This window comes from Lygodium microphyllum, chromosome 12 (assembly GCF_053477565.2).
Source record: "Lygodium microphyllum isolate KBCC chromosome 12, Lygodium_microphyllum_v1.1.10, whole genome shotgun sequence".
NCBI lineage: Eukaryota > Viridiplantae > Streptophyta > Polypodiopsida > Schizaeales > Lygodiaceae > Lygodium > Lygodium microphyllum.
The window spans coordinates 127,727,778-127,744,724 of record NC_141146.1 but is presented as its reverse complement, the minus strand read 5'-3'; the positions used below and the strand labels follow the sequence as shown (position 1 = coordinate 127,744,724).

At 37.6% G+C, this 16,947-nt stretch overlaps 1 protein-coding gene across 1 annotated transcript; it reads left to right on the top strand.

Annotated features, from left to right (window-relative positions):
* Positions 1-530: 530 nt before the first annotated feature.
* Positions 531-2,281, top strand: LOC148028246 (RING-H2 finger protein ATL32-like). The gene has a single exon (XM_087689018.1). The coding sequence runs from the start codon at positions 876-878 to the stop codon at positions 1,440-1,442; it is 567 nt and encodes a 188-aa protein (XP_087545144.1). The 5' UTR covers positions 531-875; the 3' UTR covers positions 1,443-2,281.
* The last annotated feature ends 14,666 nt before the right edge of the window (positions 2,282-16,947 follow it).

Below are 16,947 nucleotides of genomic sequence, written 5' to 3'. Positions count from 1 at the left end.
TATGGAGCAGGACCCTTCATTTTGGGACACGCGGATTGGATAAAAGTAGACTTTGCGCCGTCCCCCCCACAACGAGGTCCTGCCACATACGCTATTGCAAAGGCGGGCCGGCCCCAAAGAGAGATTTTAGAAAACGTCAAAAGGAAGAAGTCCTCATCCATTAAAGTAACCCCACCCCCACGCTTGGACCACGACGGATGGGAGAGAGAGAGAGAGAGAGAGACTAAGGTCCCTTAGGGACTCTTTAGTTGACTCTTGAGTAGAGAGAGAGAGGGGGAACGCGCGGAGGGGGGGGGGAGGGGGCAGGTAGGGAGTCATTTGTTTGACTCAATGTGTGTGTGTGTGTGAGAGAGAGAGAGAGAGAACTTAGAAGAGCAGAGGGCGTGACGAACATTGCTTCATAATTTGCTTTTGGCCTTTGATGCACTCATCAGTCTTATCTGGAACGAAGTCATCTCCCAAAAAGAAAAAGGAATAGACGAAACATGGTCAGAAAAGAATGACCCACGAGAGAGAAAGAGAGAGATCAAATCCAATCATTTCTTATATTACGCTTCAGCCGGCCTCATTCCCAGGCACCTGTGTGTGCTTTCTATTTGGACTCTTCATTCAGGGCTTCTTAATCATATTTCTACTCTTCATCTCTCAGAGTCAGAGAGACCTTGTCGATCACATCATACTTATCCACATTCGGATTGTGCACATATTTGTATCATAGTGAGCTCATAGATCTGTTATCTTCATCTGATCATAGCCCTTCTCAATATTCCCTTCTACACATTCACAGTCCTCAATTAATCTCTTGCCCTCCTCCTCCTCCTCCTCCTCTTCTTGTTCTTGTATATTCTTTTCTTGATTGATCGTGGACTGATCACATGAGCATCGATATCCTCGCCTCGGCTTCCTTCGTGCAGGAGACTTTCTCCCCTCTTGCAGCCATCGCGTGTCTTCTGTACATCCCTGCAGGTCTGGCTTTCGTGGTTGCCTCCTATCTCCTCAAGGCGAAACAGGAAGGGACAATCGAAGACGACGACGACGACGAGGAGTACCACGATGTAAGAAGAGTAGAGGAAGCGAGAGCTTTCCTGCAGGCCCTTGAAGCTTCCAAGCCACGCGCCTTAGAGGAGGTAGTGGTCGAGATGATCCCTTTGGTTATGTACACAGGCAGTGGTACTAAGGGAACTACCTCTACGTATGGTATCGCTGATTCATCGCCCATGGCCATTGACGACTTGTGTGTGGTGTGCCTCTCTCCCTTTGAGGAAGGTGACATGGTGAAATTGCTGCCCCCTTGTGACCATTGCTTCCATGTAGGATGCATTGATCCATGGTTCCATACACACTCTACTTGCCCCCTATGTCGAAGAAAGGTCGCTCTGCCTAACACCCTTCCGCCTATTGATCTTCAACATGATCATGGCCATCATATTGATCTACTATGATCATGGTCGTGATCATCAATGGATCGTGCGTATTGAATATACATCATTATCACACCAAAGATATTGTTACCAACATTTGAGTTTGCTCCAATCTTCACCCAATCACTTGAAGCAAATACTAACTTATTCTTGGTTGCAATGAAACTCAATATTTTTACGCATTACCTTATCGTTCCAAAAGAGGCTACACTATACTCAAGGGATGGGAAATCAAATTCATGTGGCTTGCAATGTTTTTGGTCTACATACACAACATGGAGGGACAACCCAAAGGGAGCAAAAAACTAAATAGCATGGAAGACATATTCTAATGCATTTATTGAGGTATCATCATCGAGTCGATGTATTTTTTCTACATATACAATATGGAGGAACAACCCAAAAGAAAGCAGAAAGCAAATGGCATGGAAGACCATTTCTAATACACTTATTGAGGTATCATTTTATGCCTCAATAGGAGGACAAAAGAGTTAGTTGCATAATGGAGAGAAACAAAAGTTCACTTTCACATTGGAGAGAAACAAAAGTTCATGCATTGATAACAACCGAAGAGGACTCTCAAGAGCCTAAGAAAATCTCTCTTCATATCATGTTTTTAATTAAGGAGTCAAATTTGACTTCTTAACAACAAGCGTGATATTTTTTTGGATTCTTCAACTTATTTTCTAATGGATGAACTTTGGTGGGACGAATAGGGGTCATCTTTTTTCAGGTACCCTTGTATAAGAACCTCTTCCTATAATTTTATGATTGAACTTCTTACCATCCTTTGGTACCAAAGTTAGTTCACCTACTTCTAGTGATATAACACACTTCTATCTTTACAAATAAATGTCTCAATCTCCTTTAATCCAAATGAAAGGATGTCTAGATCTTTCAAAATTATCTCCAATATGTGTATAAATGAACTCAATCAAAATTCTGTTGCCTTTCTCTTTCCATCTCCTTTCCATCTTTCATGCAGGTTACTCTCATGGTTTGAATTTCTATTTCTGAGAAGATATGAATAACTTTGTAGGTAAAGCTATCAACTTTGTTAAATCTAGTGAAAAACATCTAATTAAAAAAAAGAAGCGCGGGGGGGGGGGGGGGGGGGGGGGGGGGGGGGGGGTGGGGTGTGTGTGTGTGTGTGTGTGGATGTTGGGTGGGATTTCACATTTTGAATTTTTAAGATCAAATTATATGACTAGGTAGGTGCTATCAAAGTCTATACTACTTTAGAATTGAAACAAATATCAGATCTATCACCTATCCTATGTGGCAACTTCAATGAACACTCTAAACCTAGGTAGCATGAATAGGAAAATGTTTTCCCATGAAAAATACATTTTTTGAAAAAAACAAGATAGGAAAACGTTTTTCCACTAATAGTAACTTTTTGAAAAGAAAATACATTTTCCTCCAAAATTTCCTTTACAAAATTAGTGGTGAATTCATGCCTTTTGAAAAAGAAAACAAACTAGAAAATATTTTTCTTGTAAATCTTGACTATGGTTTCTTTACAAAATTATGAAATAAGTATAGTCACCAAGAGTGAAGAGAAGAAATGGACATGTTTTCCCATCATAATATGTTTCCTCTTTACAACTAAAGAAAGGTCACCAAAAATAGAGGTAATGAATTTGAGGTAATAAAAACATTAGAGAGAGATGTCAAAGAGAGGTGCAAGAGACAGTTACTAGCTACCTCAAATTGTGGAGGGCATTTATTATGGGTTACATGAGCATGAGCATGTGGATTGGCAACTCAAAAATGGCTACCACAAACTATATTGGTTGTGTAGCTCAACCTTTTGATCTTCAATGTCACTTTTGAGGTTAGTGGCTCATATTGATGTTTCATGTGGTCAATTTTCTTTCTAATGCACACTACAAAGGATTCAGGCCACACACAGCTAGATTGGACATATGTTTTGAAATAGATAAAAAAACTTACAAGTGTGTCTAATTTCCCCATTAGTTGAGTATCAAAAGATCTGCATGCTCTAGGGACAGTGGAGTGCTTGCAGCTCCTATATGCATATATGGATCAAGATTAGCCTTGTTCTTATATGAGAACAACCTAGCTCTACTTTATATTAGTTCAGCTCTATTTTATGTTAGTTTAGGCCTTTATTTTTAGCATAAAGCATCACTAATATGTAGATTTAAAGCAGCGCTACTATATTCATCAAATTAGCCTTGTTATGCCTCTTTTAATTTGGGACAGCAGTGCACATCTCTATTAGAACAAATCAAGCAGCTTGCTCTTAAACATAATTGTTCAACCCTCTTTTATGGTAGTTTATGCTTGTTTTTGCATCACAAAGATCAGCACTTTCAACCTTCAAACAACCCCTTTCCTTGATGATTCAGTTCACCCCTATTATGTATCAAAACAGTCCTCTTTATAATACTTCAATTCAACCTTCTTCTTTCCTTATTTGTAACACTTTAGACTTGCTTTAAAATGACCATATTTTATTGCACTAATCTCCTTCTCTTCAGTCCCCCTAGAGAGCACCCCTCTTATCAATCAAATAATTCCTCTATTGATTATGATTTTTGTCCAAGATTATTCCTTGTTCAATCCCTATTTGTTGGAGCTTAAATTAGCCCATGATTTCCACTAGTTAGAGCAATGTATAGGTGCCTATCTGATGCCCAAATCCACAAAGATTAACACTTCAGATTGCACCAACTTTTTGCCCTTTTCTCCACATCTTCATGTTGCCCCTATTCTCCCCAAAATTCATGATTTCACCTTCCAAAAATAACCTCGCTCTTACTCTTCAAGCACAAGGGTTTAAACCTTTGTCATGACTTCTAAATTGAAGTTCTAAACTTGAGAGCTTACATGAACATGAATACATCCATACTCATAACATGCCAAGTGCAATCACTCTCAAGCATAGTCCACTTGAGTTTTATGTCATACCTTCCAAACCACATGATAATGAGACATGCAATTTCAATGTGAGGTGCCAAAGAAAAATATGTGGTGACCTCCCTAGGAATTCACTATCTATATCCCATACCACATGCATTCACAATTATAAAACTTCTCTATCTCAAATGGCATTCAAAAACTAAATTCTCATCTAGGTACATTCCACCAAGTTTAGATCTAAATGTAGACGATTTAGCCATATAGATTGAGTCTGCAACAATGTAAGGGCAAACATTTTTCCTTTGTACTTGAATAACTAGCTCTTACAAAAGCTCTTTCTTAATTAATTCATGTATGGGGAGAGTCCTTAAAACGTTTCCAGTTATGTATACTTCTAGGGGCACTATATATGGTATGCAGAAATGTCATCCAAGCATCAACTATGCCTTATAGTAAGATACTTGGGAAAACCATGTCTACAAAGTAATGCTAAGGGGTCCATGCTCATCTAGAAGCTGATGGAATCAAACATTTGACCCATTTGTAGCACCATGTGTGTTTGACAAGATATCAATGCTTCAAACTCAACAACGATCCTATGGGTTCTACATATGGTACTCCATAATCCCTTGCTAGTGAAGGGGTTTCATGTTCATCTGGAAGTTAAGGAAGTCACATGTGGGATCCATATATAGCATTACACACATTTGGAAATGATATGAATGCTTGGAATTCAACAATGATCTCATGGTAACAACTCATAAATAATCACCTAATGGAATTGTAAGCCATTATTCACTAGGGTTCATTTGGAGAAACATATATCGACAATGGTCTTTGTGTACTTCTTCATTGTGCCACATCCTAATGCAAATATTTTTTCAATCACTCTAGCAGAGTGTCCATGATCAAAGTGACACCACATTCATTCAAGTGCTAAATTGCTAGAGATCAGACTTCTTATGAAACAAGCTATATTTTATGATGGTATAGATGGCTATATATTCCCCTTCAATAGATGAAAATGTTCATGCCTCATTTGGTAAAATGTTTAATACCTATTTTTTTTTCCATCATCACTTCATGCCATATGTCCAAATGCAATCGTTGCCATTGTCTGACTACCTAGGGAACAACCTACTACAAGCGAGGCTTGTACTTAGAAGAGTCTATTTTATATAATGCAAGGATGGTTATTCTAGCTCAACATAACAAACATTCTAAAGTATAGATTCATCCTTTTGTACATCCCATTTCATCATCTCTTGTCGAAAGTAACTGGTTTCACATATTCAAGGAGAATAAAAGTGCATCATCATACATCATATATGAGCAAATATGAAAACTTGGAACCCCGATTCTCTCCCCTCACTACCTCTCCTCTTATAAAATTCACACATCTGTCAATAATATTTTAAATCAATAATAAAATTGCTTAGAAAAATCAATAATCTTTATTTATTTGCTTGTAATATAGCAAAAGGTGACACATACAACTTTGATGAGGGTCCTCATAACAACTCAACTACATGAAGTTACATTTTTGCAAGGATTTCCAAACTTTTGTCTCCTCTTTTTATTTGATATTGAAAAGCACTTTCTCAAATATGATCTATTTGTCTTCAGTCGATTTGATCATGGTTATACATTGGCTAAAATCCCTTAACCACCATGCATGAGAAAGTAAGTTTAGGACTTTCTTTCTTTTGTTTGCTTGTCTCCTTAGCCTTTTGTTCCTTTAGCACAATGCCATCTTTTCCTTTCTCCTTCCCTTTCATTTTTCATGTGCTTTCCAAGACTCGATCATCATCTCCATCATTGCAAAGAGATGGTTGCTTTGCATCAATAGTAATAGCCCTTGGAACTCCAATTGTTTTAGATGTGGAATCCAAAATGGCATCTCTAGAGGCATAGAAATGCCATGAAAATGTCACAAATCCCATTTTCCCCTACCTATTTCTTCTCCTTTTTGTATTGTTCTTTAGGGTGTTTATTTTATTATTACAAGCTTGGTTAACATTATATGCTCCTTAGATCTTGTGATTAAGTGTAAACTTAAGGCTTTCCCAATCCATAGATCTAAGCCCTCTCTTCTTCATGTGGGTATATGTATCGTCATAGAACTTAATAAGCACATGCATGCTATGATCCTCCTATTTACCTCTAGCACATTTTTCAAGTTGGAAAATACTAGAACTACTAGGGGTCTCTATCAAACCCCTAATAGTCCTAGCATGTTTTTAAACTTGAAAAATACTAGAACCTATTAGGGGTCTCTACAAACCCCTTTTCCTACTCAAGGAATTTAGTTCATGAAAATATTTTTAATGTGCACATGTATGATTTCTCACAAATCATTAAGGATCACACCCATCATCTATATGCAATATGAAAAATTACCCATATATAGTTGGGAAAATGACATAATTATTGTATTATGAGTAGTCTCATTAGATTCACCCCATTTCAATAACCCCCATATCATTCTCTATATGTGATGAAATTGATTGAGGCAAAACACCTCCTCTCCTAGGAATGGGACACAATATTTGACCCATGGACAGTTCGATGATTAGACTTTAGGGTTTAATTGTGGTATGAACAATCTGTCTTAGGGATCCACTAAAAGCAATATATGTAAATGCAAGGATACATTTAAAAAACATTCTCATAAATCAAATGCAACCCTAGAATAAAAATAAACCACATTATTCTTACAGTATGCATAATGAATAGAGACATAAATTCGTATATCAAAGCTTGTGGGAATCTACAAAAGTAACTTTTATACAACAAAACATCACTTAGTAGTGGCAATGAAGCTGATGGTTTGTTACTTACACTTGAGAATTTAGTATACCGGTTTATAACAATTCACAATATTTTTTAGCTTTAGTATTTCTAAATATGTCTAAAGCTAGTCCTTGTGTGTATTTGCTAGCCCTTTCTATCTTTGAACCAATTTTTCATTTTATTGGAGCCAGTCACAAGTGGTGCACTACAACTGTCTTTTGTCTATGAACAAGTGGTTTATTTTATGGATCAGTCTTTTGTCTTTGAACCACTTTTTCATTTTATTGGAGGTAGATACAAGTGGTGCACTATAACTCATAGGTGGTTGCCAACACTAACACTGCTGCACTACCACTTACAATAGACGCATGACCAATTACAAGTGATGCCCTACCACTTAAAAGTGCTATGCTACCAATCACAGATTCTCTGCTTTTCTTATAGCCAGTTACAATCACTTTGCTATGGTGTGCTAGCACTTACAAGCTATGTGTCTCCTACTTGAAAAGGTGTGCTACACAATGCAAGCAATCCACTCTACCACTTGTAACTAGAACCCTATCCCTTGAAAGTGAGGCACTCCCATTCATAAATGATGTGGCATTCCCTACGAGTGGTCACCTATCGCTTATAGCTACTCCTCTAAACTTTACAAGTTTTCCCCTACCACCACTTGCAAGTGACACCCCACCACTTGGAACTATTCCTCTATTACTTGCAACTTGTTCCCTACCATTGGCAAGTGGTGTGCTACCAATTGTATCTAGTCTCCTACCACTTACAAGTGGTACACTACCACTCATAAGTGATGTCCCACCCCCTATAAGTGGTACCCTATCACTTACAATTGCTTCTCTAAGCTTTACAAGTTGTCGCCTACCACTTGCAAGTGATTCCCCACCACTTGGAACTAGTCCTCTATCACTTGTAATTCGTCCTCTATAGCTTGCAACTAGTCACCCCCTACCACTAGTGGTGAAGTACCACTTGCATTTGGTACCCTACCACTTACAAGTGGTATGCTGTAGTTCCCAAGTGCTCACATAGAACTTGTCATTGGAGCACTACCACTTCAAGGTGGTAAGCAACCATTTGCAAGTGGTCTACCTCACCTTACAATTGGTCCCCTGTGAGTTACAAGTGGTGTCCTATGGCTCCCATTTATTCCCATAGGACTTGTAGTTGTAGCACAACCACTTCTAGTTGGTGAGCTACAATTTCCAAGTGGTTTTCTTTCCCTTACATGTGGTTGCCTACCATTAAAAGTGGTGTATAAAACTTTCAAGTGGTATGCTACCACTTTCCAAAGAAAGGTCATCATTTCAAGTGCCTTTCTACCAGTTACAAGATCTTTATATCCACCATGCAAGTGTCTTTACCACCTACATGTGGTCCACCACCATTTGAAAGTGGTCCCTTACCAGTTGCAACTAGAAGCCTTCTAGTGGCAAGCAGCAGTGTACCACTAGTCCTAAGTAGGTTAGCCCATTCCAAGTGGTTCTCTACCACTTCATGGTGGTGCATATCACTTACAAGAGATTTGCTACCATTGACAAAATGTTTGTCACCACCGGGCAATAGTAAGACAAGATGTCTAATACCATTTGTTTATGGCCACCACTTTCACTTTTTGTGCTACCATGGACAAGCAAGCACAATGGGTAATTTACAATTTAAAGGTGATGAATCAACACTTTCAAACAATGATAACCACATCCAAGTGTTGGCAAACCACTCTCTAGTGGATGCTTTTAAGTTAAGAGTAGCTACCATCTCTTGTAAGTGGTAAGTCCCAAAATGTAGTGATCATTCACCTCTTCCTAGCAATTGGTTGCTCACCACTTTGAAGTGGTAGCGGCCACTTAGAAGTCCTTGCTTCTAGTGGTTTAAAAAATGAAGGTAGGAAGAGCACTATGAAAGACATTGTCAAAAAGAAAATGCTACCTTCCAAACTTCAGCAAGTATACTGACTCCACTTGAAGAAGTATATCATTCACAATTTCATATTCAGGTGGCAAGCACAATAGTTCAAGGACTACATTCCAGATGAAGCCATGGTCTGTGTCATAGATTTCACAAAGAACTACTCCTTCAAGGAGCAAAATGAGATCTAATCAATGCAATGGTACACTAGGCAAGTCACTATTTTGGTCATGATTACTATTTCCGCATTGCATTGGGTGTAATAAAGAGGACCATGTACTGATTTGTCTCAAATGATAAACAACATGACACCTTGTTTGTGTAGCATGATTTTCTCTTACATGCTCAATGGCTAAGAGATCAAGGACTTTGCTTTAAAAAACACTAGGTTTGGTTAGATGGTATAGCTTCACAATTGAAAGAAAAGTGATTGTTTTACTTTGTTGCTAGATATTGGAGTCTTACTGGCATGAAAATGACTTGGAATTATTTTTGCTCCTCAAGACATGGGAAGGGAGAGCATGATGGAGCTATGATAGTCACCCAAAGGGCTTTGACTCATGAGCACTTGAAGCAAAATAGTTTTTTCTTGACTTGTGCCAGTGAAGTTATTGCTTTCTTGATAATGCATGGTATAGGGGCAACTGCTATGTATAACAAGCAAAAGAAGGAAGTTAGCAGAGTCTTTTGGGAGGTCAAGCTCAGCAATGTTCAGGGATCCCAACAATGGGATTCCAAACTATTGAAGGGCTCAAGAGCAATACACTATGTGAGTGGGTATTTTGAGACCAATAGTTGTGCATTGCAAACAAAACGGTTGTCATGATTTTGTTTTCCTTGTAAGAGTAGCCAATGGAGAAGGTGCAAGAACAGATCATATGTAGAGATGTGGCTATACCACACTTTGGAGCCAATTGCTGAGCATTCCCAGAAAGGTGGAGACTCAGATGAAGAGGCCCAAGCTATCACCTATGCACGCCATTATGATTCCTTGAGTGACACTCTCTCACTTGGAAGCAATTTTAGTGTCCCTTCTGAAGAGAATAATTAGGAGGCTACTAACTTCTACATTTTGAAGTCTATTACAATCAGAGACCTTGCAACTAAGGTGATATATGGGGCAACAAGATAGAAGCCCAAGCTTTTATGGTGATAGGTCATTGGTATAAATATCTACATGCAAACTTGTATGAGTTGTGGGATCATAAGCCGATAGCTTTTGTATATTCCTAGTTGATAAGGGCAATAAAGATCCCTATGGAACCTATAATGGTCAATGGCATAGACATGGTGTTCAAATTATCTAATGAAGATTATGAGGCCATATACAATAGCCTACTCTTTGAATTGTAAGTCAAGTTTGTATTTTGAGAACTGTGAGGTGATTCACAATAGAGCATGTTATGCAACTTTTCAAGATTAAAAACATCATTCGACCAGCTTCATGTGATTAAGTTTCCTTGTCCTATTTGACCAGTTCAAAGTTGTGCACCACTTTAAAGTACTACATCAAAATGTTAAAATGGTGCACATCATTTAGTGAGTGGTATATCACCACATTAAAATGGTGCACAACATTCAGTGAACCATGTCCTTGTAAAACTTACTCTCAACTTTAAAGCCTTAAAGTTATTCTTGAATTTGCTACATTCACTTTAACAACTAATGGTGTTGCACTAGTTAAGCTTTGTATTGAACCATGGGAAAATGGTTTTGGATTCTAAAAACCACTAAAAAGTGGTCAAAAGTGGTATAGTGCTGCAACATTTCACTCATGCAACACCATTCAAAGGTGGTTTTAAAATGTTGAGATGTCGAGCTCTATATGAGCTGGCATCCACTATGCATCTTGGTGGTGGCGGGATATTATTCACTAGCATGTTATGTTAGATGACTAACATGAGGAACACCAATGATTCTATAGCTAGAGAACACCCATGTAGTCTATCCTTGGCTATGGCACATTCATTGTGCTACCTCTTCTTTCCTTAACGTATTCACACTTAGTGACCATGTGTACATACGATTTGGTACTTTCGTATTAGTCTTTTATTATGTTATAGACTTAGCTATTTTGGGTGGAAAAAAAAGAATATTTCAACCCTATCTCTCTACGTATGATGAAGTCTCTATTGATTTTGTGTATGTGCCCTTGGTTTCTTTACCTCTCTTTCCTCTTGTCTGTTTTCATGGTATTAGAGACATTCCATGACTACATGAAGCTCAATTGAAGGCTGACATGAAGGCATTGGAGCATAAAAGTGAGCAAGCAAGCAATGGGTAAGAAGCTCTTCCACCTTGCTTGACTTGCCTTAGGTTATAGTCATAACAAACTCCTGAGGGGCTGGTAGGGCTATAGTCTCCGATTTGCAATGAAACCTAGTGACTATGAAGAGCAACGTATATACTACAAACAGTCCTTTAGGACTAATGCTGTGCTTTTTGGCATCTAAGGTCATTTCGGCCTCCGTTTTGGACCTGTAGTTTTTGGATATACTATAGTTTTGGCTATTTCAGCCATTTACAGGTACACAAGTTACATATTTCAAATCTGTAAGGTTTCAAATATTTCTTGGATTGCAAACATAGAAGGCATATGCATATAGATTGCAAATTGCAATTATTATTGTGTAGTCAATGAAAAAGGCTACATGTCTAGTTGTGGTGCACCTAATATTAGCTTGCTTGCGGATTCTAGTTTTTTGCAAGGTTGTCTATTTTGTCAAAATGTGGACAACTTCAACCACATTGTCAACAAGAAGCTTGATAAGAAATATTATATTGCATGGAACTTTAGGATGAAAATTTTCTTGAAGGACAAAGGTGTTTGGAATTACATTGAAGGAGACATCACAATAGCACACCCGAAGTTCTTGTGTGAAATGCTATTGCAAAACAAGTAAAGGCTAGGAAAGATTAGGAGCAAACACATAATAAAGTCATGTATTGGTTATCTATCAATGTCATAGATAGCATGATGGGTTGTTTGCAAGAATTTGATAACTTGCCTATTGCATGGAAGAATCTAGCAAGACTATTCGAAGTAAATACAAAGGCCAAAAGGCTACAGCTCAAGTTAGAGCTAAACCAAGTGAAAAGAGAGAACTTTTTAGGCCAAAAAGCCATACCTTGAAGATGAAGAGTATTGTGGAAGCTCTTGGATCTATTAGTGTGGTAGTTGATGATATTGATGAAGTACATGCATGCTTAGATGGACTTGGAGATGAATACAAGAGCTTTAGGTCATTTATGAATACGAGGGATGATATCTCTGATTTTACAAACTTGATTCATATGCTAATACTTGAGGACAAAAGCCTTGGCTTGGATTTCTTTTCTTCTTAAAGCAAGAACAAGTGTGAACATGTGTTTTACTCTACTAGCAGAGGTAGAGATTGTGATAGAGGCCAAGGTGGTAATCATGGTCAAATTTATGATACACAACAAAATAGAGGAGGATAGTCTCGAGGAAAGGGGAGTCAAAGAGGCCAAGTTGCATATTCTAATAGATTAAAAAAATTAGTGATAGTAGGGAGTGATGATATTGTGGTTAGAAAGGCCACATGGTAAAACTGTTTCAAAAAGAAGGCTAAAACTAAAAATGGAAAAAAGCAACAAGGTAATTATGCATCCAATAACAGAAACAATGATGAAAAAAGTGAACAGTTGTTTGTCATGCATCACTTTATGAATACTATGACTATTGATAGTTCATCAAAAAATGATGTATGGTATGTAAACTCAGATGCCTCTAACCACATGACTTCTCACAAAGAGTGGTTTAGAGAGATGTGCCATCCAAAGTCTCTGAGCTATGTGGAGACAGGGAATGATACAACCCACCCCATTACTCATGTTGAAATTTTTCCTTTGAGTATGCAAGATGGTAAAACTAAGTACTGGCTAATCTATTGCATATATCAAATATTACAAAAATAATTGGTTTCTATTGGTCATATGGTGATTCTAAAAATGATTACAAGTTGATTGCAAAAGAAAAATATGTTGGAAAATTGTTTCCTCTTGATGTAAGTCTACCTAAAATGGATGCTTCCATGTTTGCACAAGGTTCAACTATTGTGGCTAATATAGAAATTTGGCATAAGAGAATTGGTCATATAAATGTGCAACGGTAGCTAAAAGATATGCAATCAAAATAGATTGTGGATGGTTTGCCCAAGTTTAGAGTTGATGAGATGCATAAAGTATGTGAAGCTTGTTAATTTGGAAAGCAAGCAAGACATGCATTTCCACATGAAAAATATGTATGAAAAAAGTCACTTGAATTGATACATTTTGATGGGGGGTCCTACAAAGACTACAACTTTGAGTGGTTGGAAGTATTATATTTCCTTCATTGATGATCATTTTCACAAAGTATGGGTTTACTTTATACGTGAGAAAAGTGAGGTGTTCATTGGCTTTAAAATCTTTAAGGCTTTAGTTGAGAAGGAGACACGATTACATATTAAATGCCTAAAGTTGGATGGAGGGGGAGAATATCTCTCTAATGATTTTTTTGATTTTTTACAGAAAAATGGTATATAGAGGTAGTATACATGTAGATATACTATGTAGAAAAATGAAGTTGCTAAGTGAAAAAACATGCATATAGCAGAGGTGGCTTGTGTATTGATGTCAAAAGTAAACCTCATTACTATTGGGTTGAAGTAGTTGCTATTGATGTATACATTATGAATAGGACACCTACTACTATTGTACATAGTATGATACCCAAAGAGAAGTTTACTGATAGAAAGCCATATCTATTCCATTTAAAAGTATTTTGATGTATTGCTTATGCACATTTTCTTGATGCGTTGCATAGTAAATTGTATTGCAAAGTAGAAAAATGTATATTTGTGGGATATGCTCTTGAGAAAAAGGGATATAGATATTATAACCCTATTACACATGAGCTAAGAGCTAGCAGGAATGTTGTTTTTTATTAAATGAGTAGCTAATATAGTAATGTGTAGAATGTGAACTAATGATCATGAGAGTGTGGCTATGTAGAAAACATGTAAGTAGTCACAGACATTGAGAGGACTATAAGAGTCTCCTACTCATGGTTCTATTGATAAACTTTGGAGTGGTAGATTGAGGTCACAGGTTGCTCCACCAAGTACATAACATATGTCAAGAAAATGTAAGGAGAAATTTGGGGACTCACCTATTATGACAGATGTATCATCAAGTTTCTCTCATATTGATATTGATTCAAATGGCTCTGAGTAGAGCTTGGATAAGGAGTTTGGAAATCTGTCTATTAAAACACTTGGTGTGCGGACGGCACAAGAGGATGCTAAAGCACCTCATAGTGATCCAAATGGTTCATGTAGGTCAAGTAGAGTAAGAAAACCAATGCCCCAATTGACATACGATGGCTATATAGCTCATCACTATGCATACATGGCTAAGGTTGTACACGATGTGGAACCCGCTTGTTTTGGGGATGCAATGGGTAATGAGTATTGGGATCATGCTATGGATAAAGAAAGGGCTACACTTAAGGATCATGATTGATACATGGGAGTTGGTGCATTTACCCGAAGGCAAGAAAGCTATTGGCTACAAATGGGTTTACAAGGTCAAGCATAGATGGGTCTATTGAGTGCTATATAAGGCACAATTGGTTGTCAAAGGGTATGCATAGACTCATAGTATTGATTATGAGGAGACTTTTGCTCTAGTGGATAAAATAGCCATTGTAAGGGCTGTCATAGCAATAATTGCATCAAAGTGTCGAATTCTACATCAAATGGATATTAAGAATGCCTTCTTGCAAGGAGAGCTGCAAGAGGAAGTTTATGTGGAGCACCACCTCCTGGCTATGTGGATGAGAATTATCTAGATTATATATGTAAGCTTTGTAAGGCCTTGTATAGGCTAAAGCAATCACCTAGGGCATGGCATGATAGGATTGCAGAATACCTTATCAACAGCACAAGCTAATCACTCACTCTATGTATATGAGAATGATACATGCATTGTGGTCATTACTATATATATATGGATGATTTAATCATTGTGGGTGATAGTGAGATAGAGATTGACAATGTAAATGGTCTCCTCAAGGCTAAATTTGAGATGAAGGATTTAGGAGAGCTATGCTATTTTCTTGGCATAGAGATAATCAAGACTCCATAGGGTATATGGTTGTCATTGAGACAGAATGCATTGTGTTGAAAAAGTATGGTATGGTTGATTGTGAGCCTATTTGTATAGCTTTGGATGATAATGCTAAGCTTAGTGCACATGAGGGTGAATTGATTGAGGATGTCACTATGTATCGGAAGATTGTGGGTAGCCTTATCTATTGGATGATCACTAGGCCAGACCTAAAGATTTATATATTCATAGAAAAGTATATTATATGTTGTCCAGATTTCATGGTACATTTCAACTATTCAGGAGTGCATTCACCATCTTTTGTCAATACAAGCTATTCCAAAGTGCATTCAACATCTTTTGTCAATACAAGCTATTCAGAAGTGCATTCACTGTCTTTTGTCAATACAAAGTGATTATAGAGCTGATGAGGCAATTCATCCTTCGAGTTATTGAGGGGGCTACTCCTTACATACTGCAAGGAGTCTAGGGCCACTACCCATCGACACAACCATGGAAGGAACATGCAAGTGAGGTAATATGGTCATTATCGAGGTTTTTGTACCTACAATCATTAATGAGCACTATGTGATCAGCATTGTATTGAGGAAACTTGTTCCAAACATGAGAAAGAGGCTTTTAAAAAACTAACTTATCTTTGATCTTCTTTGGAGCATTGAGAATTGCCTTAAAAAACTTCTACATCTAACACATCACCTACAAGAATATATCTAGAAGGTAATAATCAATGTCATCAAAAACCTTTTGCTAGCATAACTTCATGATAAATTCAATGTTATCCAAAGAGTAGGAGCTCCATATTATAACATCTACAATTTGTCTCAAATCCCACAAAAATTGTTCCACATCTTGTCTCTAATAAACTTAAAGCCGCCTCGTCAATCTAGTAAATAGAATGTACTTTGAGATGGGGGGGTTTTGGGTTTGTAACTGCTCTTGTTTCTTCTTCTTCTTCTTCTTCTTCTTCTTCTTTGGGAAAATGCTCTTTTGATAAGAAGCCCATTTACATCTAGGATAATAAGTTTCTTGACCCACAAATTTGGAACTACATACAGTCATTCTAATTTCCATGTTGTAGCTGTTGCAGTAACTTCCATTAATCAATGGCATCGCATCAGCATTGATCATTTGCCACTCTTCAAAACAGACCTCACAAAAACGAGCAGATCTTTCTCTATGTGTAAGAAAGGAGTTCGGACATAAAAGGCCATATGGAGTGTGCTTCAACATTGATGTCAATGGCAACTAGACTGTGTAGATCCAAAGATGAGGAGCGCAAGAAGAAGGTCGAATCAAAGAATTTCTTACCAGATTATTCCTATAACATGAAGAATTCCATCAAGGGTGAGAAGACAACTAGGAATCTGGACCGTGCGGACAAGAAGAAAATTGAAATGGTTGTGGATCATGCCATATTGTGGCTAGATTGGAACTAGCTAGTGTTGATAAGTTCAATGACTAGATTTTTGAAGCTTAGAGAAGAAAACTTTGTCCTTCTTCCTTCATTCTCAAAACAGGCATTCATCATCATCTAAGCTGGCATCCCCATTCATAAATCCATTGTCTATATATTAGTAACTATAAGCTCTCCATCAACATCTCCGCCTCTGTACACTTTTCTTGTAGAGTGACATTGTCCCGATAGAAAGCATTGCAACAATGATTTAGGAAATCATTGTGCCTACATTTTCTGCAAATGGGATTTCTGTTGTTGACTGTCAATATCTATTTCTCTGTTTTCTTCTTCTTCTTTTCTAATCTCCACCTATGACGCAAATTCTCTTGATCT